The 12,098-nt window shown below is 39.0% G+C and overlaps 1 protein-coding gene across 1 annotated transcript; it reads right to left on the reverse strand.

Moving 5' to 3' along the window:
* Positions 1 to 33: 33 nt before the first annotated feature.
* f10 (coagulation factor X) lies at positions 34 to 10,698 on the reverse strand. Its single transcript, XM_077513977.1, has 9 exons — positions 10,531 to 10,698; positions 8,464 to 8,624; positions 7,529 to 7,553; positions 7,332 to 7,445; positions 5,917 to 6,048; positions 5,559 to 5,842; positions 3,542 to 3,659; positions 3,275 to 3,462; positions 34 to 546 (listed from the first exon to the last, which is right to left on the reverse strand). Exons 1-9 carry the CDS (start codon positions 10,589 to 10,591, stop codon positions 124 to 126), a joined length of 1,506 nt encoding a protein of 501 aa, XP_077370103.1. The 5' UTR covers positions 10,592 to 10,698; the 3' UTR covers positions 34 to 123.
* Between the last annotated feature and the right edge of the window lie 1,400 nt (positions 10,699 to 12,098).

Raw genomic sequence — 12,098 nt, forward strand, 5'->3', positions numbered from 1 at the left:
GCTCAAAGGAAACACACTGCTGACGCGCACACACACTGTTGTAGAGTTTATTTAGGGGCTTTGAAAAATGCACAAACTCAAAAGCTTTTGTCTTGCATCCAATCGTCATGTCTTGCAGCCGTCTTACAAATACAGCCTCCTGATTGGCCCGTTTTGCCTCCTCACCCTACCCGCGCTATTCTCGTTACGCAACAGCAACTTGATGGCGGAACGGATCCATTTGGTGAATTTGGAGACCTGAGTGTAGACGCCGTATTTGTCTTCTTTTGCACAGCCTTCGCCCCAGCTCACAATACCCGTGATGAAATAGGTGTTTTTGTATTTGGTAACGTGGGGCCCGCCGCTGTCTCCTCGGCACGAATCCATAGCTTTTTTGTCATAGCCTGCGCAGAACATGTGTGCGGAGATACGGAAACTGCTCGATTCTTTACAAGTCTGTTGGGGCACGTAAGGCACAGAGAGACGCTGCAGGATCTTGGACGTCGGCAGGTTTTGGCCAAGACGGCCAAAACCGCTAACCATGCCATCCTGCCTCTTCATGAGAACCTGCAGGGAAAAATTGAAGCCCAGTTAGAACAAACAGGCAGTTTATATCCCTCGCAAGAAGTTCGGGATATTTTGCTTTGGGGTGAAAATGTCTTGGTTCGATGGGAATTGGGAATTAAACAGTCCCCTTCTTCATCGCAAGGTTGCAATGGCAATAAAGTAGTCAACAAAAACTAAACAAAAATAATTTTGTCAACACACATTTTACTCCGGAGTAAAACTAGACTAGACTAAAACCCTCATTAGTAAACAATAAGTGGGACTAAATCGGTATGCATTTTTGTCGACTAATGAAGACGAGACTTAAAAACTGGACTAAAATCTATGGACATTTTAGTTCATGAACAAAAATGAGACAAAAAGGATATGATTTTGTAAAATCTTGTCACTGCTAATCTTTCACATCTGTGGGACAGACATGAGGTGCATTAATGGTGAGAGGTTAAAGAGATACTTCACTTATTTAGCCCATTATAGCAATAAAAAGTCAATATTTTGTCTATAATTAATTTGATACTTTCATTATTTTTCACGTACGATTAGTACCTTTAAAAACACATTTTGTAACTTGCTGTCGACTGAAAATGACATCACAAGGGCTCAGGTAACCAATCACAGCTCACCTGTTTCAGCAAGTTGCAAAATGTGTTTTTAAAGGTACTAATTGTACATGAAAAATAATGAATATATCAAATGTATTATCGGCAAAATATTAATGTTTGACTGCCAAAAATGGCTAAATAAGTAAAGTATCCCTTTAAAAAAAAGTTAATTATAGTTATAACTTAACATTAATCCAACGGCTGTAACGTTCCAACAGTAATGTTAATGCGACCGCTAACGAATGCTAGCTCATTGCATGGAGCCATAGTAGCCACTGTAATTGTGTGTCAAGTTGTTTTTCATAAAAAAGATGAGATTTTATGTAAAATAGTTTTAGATCCAAAAAGGTTCAACAATCTGCCGACAAAAAAATATACGGGGCTAAAATTGGTTGTTCTGACTAAAACTAGACTAAAATGTTGACAGTTTTTGTTGACTAAAACAGATGAATAAAATTACGTTTCCTTGGACTAAAATAAAGACTAAAATGCTCGATTTATAGTCGACTAAAAATGGACAAAATAAAAATAAGATGAGGTTGACTAACTGTGATAAAAACTAACAAGCGTGACTGAAATTGGACTAAAACTGAGACTTAAATTTAAAAATGGCAGACAAAATTAACACTACAATAAAGAAACTGAAAATCGCAAAAAGGGAGTAGAAGTGGATGTTCACGGACATTTCAAACACTTGGAATCCTATTTTGCATGCGCGCCATTGTGGGTTGGAATGCAGAGGACTCTCAGCCAATCGAAGCGGCTCCCTTCATTCCTGTTAAAACCAGGGCGGTGGTAGTGCACACAGTGCTTGACATGGCGGAAGCAGAAATTGACTCAGATTGGTGCACACAAAGGAATTGTCCCATGTTGATGTCAGATTTATGAATGAAATATGATTGCATTCACCACGCAATGCAGCGGAGTGCCAATTCTGTTTGTCAGCCCCTTGGTCAGTAACTTTATAAAAGATGCTGCAGACTTTGGGAAAGCGCTGCACCTTTTTGTGATTGTTTGAAATTACAGTAAAGATAAGTAAAAATTTAACATTTCAGATATTTTGAAATTTTTGAGACGGCACGGTAGGGATTAGTGGTTAGCACGTCCGCCTCCCAGTGCTGAGGACTCGGGTTCGAGTCCAGGCTTCGTCCTTCCTGGGTGGAGTTTGCATGTTCTCCCCGTGCCTGCGTGGGTCTTCTCCGGTTACTCCGGTCTCCTCCCACATTCCAAAGACATGCACAGCAGGTTAATTGAACACTCTGAATTGTCTCTAGGTGTGATTGTGAGCATGAGTGGTTGTTCGTCTCTGTGTTCCCTGCGATTGGCTGGCAACCAGTTCAGGGTGTACCCCGCCTACTGCCCAAAGCCATCTGAGATAGGCTCCAGCACCCCCGCGACCCTTGCGAGGAATAAGCAGTCAAGACGATGGATGGATGGATGAAATATTTGATACCTTTAATCATTGGAGAAAATGATACGGAGCTATTTTCTTAAGTTTTCATGTAAGTTTTTAAAAGATGCGCTGGTTAGTCTGGGAACTCCCTGAACTTTTTGTTAGAATTTTAAAACAAATATCTAAATAAATAAAAAACAAAACAATGCAATTCTGAAAAGTTGTTTAATAAGTTCAAGTTAAGAACTAGGATTTGTATTTTTAAAAATTTTCACACCAATATTTTTGTTTCATATTTACTGTAAGTGAATATCGGCTTCAAATATCGGTTATCGGCCTCCTTCGCTACTAATAATGGATATCTTATTGGCCTTGAAAAAAAACATATTGGTCTATCCCGATCTACAATTGAGTCTACGCCCAACGAGCCGTAGCGCGTCTACCAAATTAGCAAACATGCTAAACTGAGCCAGCAGGAAAATAACCCTGCGGCCATTTTTACGATGAGTGAATGGGTGCTTTTCTATGAAAATAGAGCACCTGCTTGTGTGAAAGTTGTGCAGAAAGTAGTGTAACACTGAGCAGTTGGACATGTGCATTCAAAAGTTGACAGAAAGTCAACCATAAAAGGTTGTGATGCCTTTTAGTTTCATTCGACAAATTCACCCAATATCCCCAACTGGTGAATTGTGTCTACTGTCGGTACAAAAAAGGCAGCCAGCCACGCACTTACCCTCTCAGCAAATTCTGGCTCCGGAAGGCAGGCTGGCAGGATGTACCTGGAGAACTTGATGGGCGAGGCCAGTTTGAGGAGCGCAATGTCGTTGTGAAAAGTGTCCGGGCGGTACATCCTGTGGGTGAGGGCCGTCTCCAGGTAGTAAGTGGCTTCAGTCCCCTCGTTTACCAATAAGTCAAACTCACCTGGATTGGAGAGGAAGCGTGCTGTTTTTTATCACTTAAACTTGACAAGGACACACTCTGATTGGTCAGTCGCACCCACCCAGCCTCACAGAGATAAAAGAGGTGTGGTTCATGCAGTGCGCCGCCGTCAGGATGATGTATTCGTTCAGGATGGTACCGCCGCAAAACCCAATGTCGTTTTCATCCAGGAGAAGTGCCTGTGTTGACAAAAAGAGGAGGAAAAAAAAACACTCACTATGAATCCATAGTGAGTCTTTCCACATGGACACGCCTATCAAGTGGAAACACTTGGGGCCTGAGTTACTAAGCTCCAAAATTGCACGTTCGAGGGATCGACATTATTTGCGCCGATATTGAGCATTTTGACGAATATCGTATCGGCCTTTTTTCAAAATCAGATAGCAGATAAAAGGTAAAGCTAAAATCATTTTAATGTCAGGGAACTATTTATTTAAATGTTCAGTTAACTTTATAAGAGATGCTGCTGACTCTGGGAACCTGCTCGACACTAAAACAAAGAAATGTGAACTTTTAAGATTTCAGGTATTTTTTTTGTGTGTGTAAAAAAACAGAGCAATGGTGTTGACTTGCTGCTCCTTGGGAGCTCCATGAACATTTTTTTTTTTTTTTTTTTTTAGAAATTTAAAATGAAGTATTTGCCTAAGATTAAAAAAAAAAAAAAGTTTGAAAAATTGTTCAATAAGCATTAATTAATTCTTTAAGACATTATAACAAAGTCAAGATTGGTATTTGTATTCTCACAAAAAAAAAGACGCCAATATTCCCCTCCCCCCTTTTGACTGAAAATGAATATTGGCTCCAAATATTGGTTATCGGCCTCCTTGACTCCTAATAATCATTGCATCGGTATCAGCCCTGAAAAAAAAAAAAACTAAATCGGTCTATCGCTAGTGCGTTCACTCTAACAGATTTTGTGCACATTTGGCAAGAGTAGTAAAATTGGTGGCAAAAGATATACATATTTACAGTAAGAGTGTTGTGAAGGTTGTCATTATGGAAAATTTGGGAGAGCATCATCAACTCAAAAGGAGGTTTAAAGTGATGGAGTTCCAATTGTTAGTGCAAGAGGCCTCCAAACTGAGTCAACGAAAAGAAATCTATCGCTCCCAATAATTTTGGGGAAGCCAGCAACGTCACAAAAACCAAGTTTAGTTTGAAATTGAATGTAGATATGCTGAAAGGATTAATTGGAAATAACTACTGACTGCGATTGGTGTAAAAGTCAGCTCTTAGACCATCCAGAAACGCCAAAATTTTATTGCTGAATAAACATGCTCATTTTCGTTTTCAGTTTTTTTTTTTTTTTTTAAGTGTTACTTTATTTTATATTTTTTATTTCTAACTCATTCACTCCCTCCCGGCCATTTTCAACGGAGCAACCCACAGAATATTGTGTTCTATTGCTATAAAAACATGGAACCTACCAAAAGAAAGATTAGTCTCTCTTCTTTCCTCAAGAAAAAAAAAAGTATATTTGTTTCTCTTTCCATATTGTAGCAATTAGCATTAGAATTAGCTAAATTTCATCAATATTCACATTCCTGGTGAAAAAAACTGACAAAAAGAGCTGGTTACAACATGGCCTTGATCTCTTATACTCTGCTGCCAGCTGCTGGCCGATTTTTGTAATAATGCCCATTGCTTTAAGCTATCTCTTCATGTCAGAAGCTGCATCAAAGCCTTCAGTATGCTCTTGCATTAAAAGAAAAACAAAAAATATGTAAATACATGTTTGGGAGTGAAGGACAAAGTATTAAAAAACGTGTTTACACGTTCTTGGGTTTGAATTAGTTAATTATTATAATTTTATTTTATATATTTTTTTTTGTTTTTTGTTTTCAAAAGTACTATATCAAGATGCAAAATTTGTCTCCAGTTTAGGCCCTTGCTTTATTCATGTATTTGCTCCTCCACAAGCGCGCAAAACGATCCGTTCGTCAGATCCTGGCTGCGGCCGGTTATTCGATCAGCTTCCTCGTCTGTTTGTCTGAGAAATCAAATCAAGTTTGTTGTTCTCGCCAACTTTTAAGTAAATCAAGCCCCTGGTATCTGAGTTGATCAACTTGTCTGTGCACCTGCCATGGACATTCTCCTGGAGGACAGTTCTCCCCATTGACTATGCGAGTCATTCCCGCTACGTCGGAGGAGAGTTCTTCCTCCTCCACATATTCTTCCGACATTTGTTCGCTGGTGAGGTTGCCAGGAGGGGAGCTCTCCGGCAGGCTGACAGCGGAGGTGTCATTGCCTTCAGTGTAGGTCTGGTTGAACTCGGTAACATTTCCTTCTGTGATGTTTGGGCGCTGGTACTTGAAAATGGTCCTGGTTTTGCCAGTGATTGTGACGCCACATTTGAAGGGGTCTGCAAGAGTTTTTGTGGTGTGAGGAGGAGGCTCAGAGTATTTGGAATGTGACCCATGTGAAATCCCCGCTCACCATTGGATTCACAGGATTTGTCATCAGAAGCCAGGAAATATCCGTCAGCACATGAGCACTCGATGTTCCCTTGCTCCACCTTGCAGAAGTGCTGGCAACCTCCGTTTTGGTTCTCACAGAGCTGAGGAATAGCTGCAAGGAAAGCAGACAGTGACTAGATGACTTTTGAACAGCGTGAAAACTTTTCAGATGGTGGTCATTCCGTGCCAAATCACCCAGTGGGTCCAACCAAGCGGATTTGGATTTGAATGAAACTTGCTGTACTTGACAAAACACTAAATCTGAAATTTTAGGTCAATTGGAACAAAGGTTTGGGAGCTACAGCCCACCATTTTTTCATGCAAAAAACGGGGCGTGGCCACCTTGCTTTGAACCCTTGTATCTTCGGATTTATTGACTCTTCTTCTCAATCTTCACAAAACACATATTTCTGGAAAAGGAGTTCAACAAGGTTTCCTCATCTGCAATAATTTATGACTAACTATGAAATGTTTATATGTTTTAGAGAATATGAGAAACTACATTTCCTGAATTTTTTTTGTTCACGTCACATGAACCACAGGGTCAATTTCAAAACAAAAGGTCAAAAGTTTACTAATCTGCACCAATCTTCTAAATGATTACAGATTTGGAATCCTTGTTGATTTCTCTTTCCAACAATACATGTTTTTGTGAAGACTGGCCCAGTAGCTCCTGAGATAAAAGGGTTCAAACGAAGGGGACCACGCCCCTTTTTGCCAAACATTATAGACCGATACATTTTTTTTTTTTTTTTTTTCAGGGCCACTAACTGATATTTCAAACCGATATTCACTTGCAGTAAAAGAGCAAATATTAGCGTCAACATTTTTTTAATGACTTTTCTTTTCATTTTAAACAAACTAAGAATTGACAGCTTTGTTTAAAAATAATAACAGAAATTGTAGGAAGTTTCAAGGGTCATCAGCATTATTAAAAACTGGGTAAGTAAATGGTTCCCTAAAGTTTTTCTACTGTAAATACATTTTCCCAAAATTTCAACGTAATTCATTATTTTATTTTTTTTAAGTGTAGGAAGTTCTCACTGTTGACATCATCTTTTATAAAGTGGAAATTTAAGTAAATCTATAAATGAAAAGTTCCCTGTATCTCACTGAGCGACAAATGCATGTGGCTGTAGCTAATTTGGGGTTTTTGTCAGGGTACGTAAAAGGCTTCAAAGATCTTCACAGAAAGTGAAAAAATTGCCTGAATACTGTATGTTTGATTGAGATACCATTAAAGTTTCACCATCATTAGCAACAAGTACAGCAAATTTCATTAAAATCAAAATCCACTTGGTAAAAATTTCCAGACTTTTTTTTTTTTTTTTTTTGACGTGGAATGACCCATAGATTATGATCACGCATCCACAGGTGGGTTGATTGATTCCGCACCAATTTCACAATTGGAACCCTGGTAGCCGTCATAGCAGTAGCAGGTGTAGCGGCCGATTCCGTCTTCACAACGTCCCCTGTGAGCGCAGGGCATCGAAAGACACGCGTCGCCATCTGGGTCGACCACATAACATTTGGATCAAAAAATTAAAAAAAAAAAAAAAAAAACCACATTTTCTGCAAAGCATTTCACTTACCAGAATATACGGCCCAAAATTTGTTCTGAAAATTTGCAAGATAGGAAAAAAAAAAAAAAAAAAAAAAAAAGAGCATGAAATTGGTGAAAGGGTAAATTGAAGCTATTATTAAAGACAACTTTTGTCCAACAGTCGAATCAAATTTAGTGTAGAAAAGGGCTAATGCTACCCGGCTAGCAATAGCCGCATTACTAGCTTATCCTAGCTACATTTACATGCTCAAATTATAGTAAACAAGTTACTGACATATACTAAACAGCATCTTGAAACAAAAATCTTTAGAATTGCCTATCATTTAAATGATAAATATTACACAAATAATGATCCCAAAACACTCAAATGTCGTTTTAGACTCATCTCGCAGCATCACCCTTGAAAATAAATGGCTTAGCAATCATTTGATGTGGAAATATGGTCACCGGAATTACTCATGTACTTACAAATGCCACAAAGACTAACATTTACAACCGAGATTAAATTTATCTCCTGCTGGACATCTTAATTTCTCTGATGAGATGTATTATATCAACAAGGGTTCCCTGGGACCAATTACTACTACTTTTCTAAAAGGAAGAGCAGAAAATAATAAACTGGTTTCCACAGGGGCAAAAAAATAAAAAATCAAATTGAATAGTGAACCACAAATAGGTTTGGCTTCACACTTGTTCACACTTCTCACTCAAATCCCAGTTTTACATTCACCGGGTCAAATTCTGCCATGTTTATCCAAACTATGCCTTCCCCCACTACACTAGCTGGCAGCTGGAATTTGTCAACTTGTGAACTCCTATGTCTATCTTCTCACAGTTATTGAATGGAAATCAAAAGTCAAGACTAGTTTAAGTGTGAATCAAGTACATCCTCTATATAAAAACAAAACAACACATTGGCAAACTCTGGTTAGTGAGAGTGTGTGTTTCAGGAATTGCGTGTACTGTTTGAGCGTCATCTTCAAAAATCTCCCGCGCCTCCTCCCAACTGCAGCTTTCCTCACGACACTCGCGCTCCATGTCGCCTTGCTTGAGCTCCTCAAAGTATTTGTTGGCTCGCCTGGGCCGCGTCAACACCTGACTGGCATCCTCGGTGCCCACGAACACTGAGGACGGTGAGAGAACGGCGTCTTAAATGGCACGCACTCGCATCACAGTTGAAGAGAATCAAACAGAATTGTACGTCAATCCCCGGGATCATTCAACTCGTTCCGTTTGTGATGAAAAATTGACAATTCAAACATGAGTGAATAAGTGCCTACATTTTTAATGTCTTCAGATCAAAAATGCAAATTTGAAAAATGGTTAACTCTTTTACTGCCACACGTTATCAAAAAAAACTTTAATATGACAAAGGCTTTGATCATTTACACCATCCTTGAAAACGTTCGATTTCATCAGATTTTGTCATGTTTCATTGTAATTTTATACACATTGAGCCCATTGAAAAGAGATACAATGCTGCCATCTGCTGGCCATAGATAGTGTTTTTGATTCCACAACTCATTGACCAGGCAGTGCGCTCTACACTTACACGGTGAACTGCCCATTGAAAAAAAAAAAACAACAAAAAATTTAGTTGACGTCATTTAACGTGTATGGCGGCATACATCCTGATTTTACTAATCGTTATTAAACGTTTTTGGCGGCGAAAGAGTTAAGTTTGGTTAAGAGCATTTGTGAAGCTACATTAGCTTGCTAGCTGCCACGTTTCGTAAAGGTCACGACATCCATCCACACTTGAGTATGGAAGCACATGCTAAACCCGGATTCAAATGCCCAAATTTACAACTGTGGGGCAAATCTGAGCTTAAAATTTAAATATGAGAATTGTGTTTGTGTGTGTGAGATTAAAAAACAAAACAATAAAATACCGTAATCATTCATATTCTGGTTTTCTGTCTTTCGACTGCCATTGGAAAGAACAAATGATACATAAATTTACATGCGCTCAGAAAACAATTTTAAGAATTAGTTTGTTCAATCAGGTGATAGAACTGTCATCAGGTGTGGCATCACACTCCACAAACTACAATTTAGTGATAGACTGATATGGGTTTTCTCAGCACCCCCGCGCCCCTTGTGAGGAGCCAAGCGGTTAAGAACTTGGATGGATGGGATGGATAATTCACAGATTTGCTTATAAATTATAACAAAAATTGCAGAGAGCTTCCAGGGTCATCAGCATATGTGTTAAACTAATTAAAAACTAAGCAAGTAAATCGTTCACTGAAGTTTTCTACTGTAAATAAAGTTTTACAAAATTTTAATGTAATTTTCTATTTTATTTTATTTTATTTTATTTTTTATTTTTAAAAATAAAAAGTGTAGGGAGTTCCTAGTGTCAGCATCATGTTTTGTAAAGTGGAAATTTAAATAAATCGATAAATGAAAAGTCCCCTGTATCACACTGAGCGACAATGTAAATAGTTCCCTGAAGTTTTCTACTGTAAATAAAGTGAAGAAAAAAAAAAGTAACTAGTTTCCCCAAATTTCAACATAATTTTCTATTTTGTTTTTATTTTTTATTTTTAAAAATTTATTTAATTTTTTTATTTTTTTAAAAATAAGTGTAGGGATTTCCTCGGGCCAGCATCATTTTTTGTAAAGTTTTGCGAACGTATCGAATGTTGGGTTTTCGTCAGGGTTCGCAAAAGGTTTCAAAGGATCTTCACAGTGAAAAATTGTCTTAATATGTTTGAAATGTGTTTACAAGTAAAAACCATCTGTAACCATCTTACAAATCCTGCTGAAAACCCGAAATGTGCTGCGTTTGCAAGCATTCACCGCTCAGTGAGACACCAGCTTTATTGGCCTTCAGATTCGTAAAAATGCAGATATTTGTCAAAATGCCAAATATCGGCACTGATAATCGGCCCGGCCGATAATCGGCCTATCCCTACTAAACATACAGGCGTACTAAACAAACGCACTAACTAAACACACAAAGCACACATACACCCCCTCCCCCGCCCCCATCCACTATCCATCGCCCCTTATCATTGAACGTACCGTGAGCGGTGGCCAGGTGGAAAAACAGCACGCCAAGCGACAGGCCGCCAAAACAAAACATGGCGTCCAGTGGTGAGTTGACGAGGAGAAGCTCTTAGTGGCGTGGGGATGATCTGAAGTCTGAATACACAAGCCAGGCGCAGGAAAGGGAGGCCGTTGACCTCTGCGGGGGAGGAAGGGGTGTCAACGTGTTCAAGTGGACCCATCTGGATGGGAGGGGACTGTTTTGACAAAATGTTTCATGTACTGTACAACTACCACATGTTGGAATCTGAAAAGGAATGTTATGAATGTTAGGATTGCAACTATGATTTTTTTTTTTTAAATCATTTAACAAACAACATTGGAAACATCACACTATGTGGAAAGCACAAACAAGACGCACAGAAAGAAAAAATGAACTCAGCATGTTGGAAGCTTGAAAACTGTAGCAAGTGAGATCAGATTATTAGGGCAGAAAGATCAAGACGAGAAATGGAATTGAGCCGTTATTCCCAAGGTCAGAGCACATTAAAAATGTTCAGGTGATAATAGTTTAAAGAGAGGTTTGAGATCTTTTCCTTTTTATCACTCTCTCGTCCTGGGTGATGGTGACGCGAGTTCCCAAAAATGTCCCCAGAATGTTTCAGATGTTCCAAATCATGTAGTCACACTTACATTGTAGGTATAGTGCCAAGTTATCTGGCTGTTGTGCTTTTTTTGTGGTGGAACAAGGGCCTATCTTCTAAAATAAGGACCAGCCACAACTGGTGTTCGAAGAATACCAAATAACCAGGAACCAAAACATATCTAGGAATATTATAGTCATGTGGCGGATGCTTCTGTGAAGCAATATTGTACTTTTGCCTTTTTTTTTTTTTTTTTTTGAGTAATTTATCTTCTTTGGCTCCCTGCCGCTGAGGTTTTTGCCGACTAATTGCATTTTGATTAGGATCTGCTGTTGTACTTTGGAGTCCTTCATGTTTGTTCTTTTACCAGAACATTTAGAACACATCTCATCTGCGCAATAGTTGTCACATCCTTCTCACTAGTCAGCAGAAGTTGGTGTTTTATTGTTTGAACAAATATTATTTCAGTGGTTGACTTCTGTTTCTCTACTAGGGAGGCATGGTATATTAAATTCTGATGGCATGCATGACCCGTGACCACAATTTTTTGCTGTATCACGGTTATTAAAATGACCTTTTTTGACATATTTGGTTGAACATAAACAGCATTTTCTCTCAACTGAAAGTACCTGTAATCTATTTTACTTTTAAACAAAATATAGAATATTTGGTGAAGAAGAAATGCGCACCATGTTAATTTTCAATTAATAAATAAAAACATGTCAATATACGGGTGGTCGAGTGGTTACCACGTCCACCTCCCAGTACTGAGGACTCGGGTTCGAGTCCAGGCCTTCCTGGGTGGAGTTTACATGTTCTCCCCGCGCCTGCGTGGGTCTTCTCCGGGTACTCCGGTCTCCTCCCACATTCCAAAGACATGCATGGCAGGTTAATCGGGCGCTCCGAATTGTCCCTAGGTGTGCTTGTGAGTGTGGATGGTTGTTCGTCTCAGTGTGCCCT

The sequence above is a fragment of the Festucalex cinctus genome, chromosome 2 (assembly GCF_051991245.1).
Source record: "Festucalex cinctus isolate MCC-2025b chromosome 2, RoL_Fcin_1.0, whole genome shotgun sequence".
In the NCBI taxonomy this organism is placed as follows: Eukaryota; Metazoa; Chordata; class Actinopteri; order Syngnathiformes; family Syngnathidae; genus Festucalex; species Festucalex cinctus.

Coding starts and splice junctions, on each gene's coding strand:
- f10 (XM_077513977.1), bottom strand. CDS start 10,591: ATGTTTTGTTTTGGCGGCCTGTCGCTTGGCGTGCTGTTTTTCCACCTG. Junction 8,625..10,530: donor CCACCTGGCCACCGCTCACG/GTACGTTCAATG, acceptor CACCGTCCTCAG/TGTTCGTGGGCACCGAGGAT. Junction 5,843..5,916: donor CAAATCCTGTGAATCCAATG/GTGAGCGGGGAT, acceptor AAACTCTTGCAG/ACCCCTTCAAATGTGGCGTC.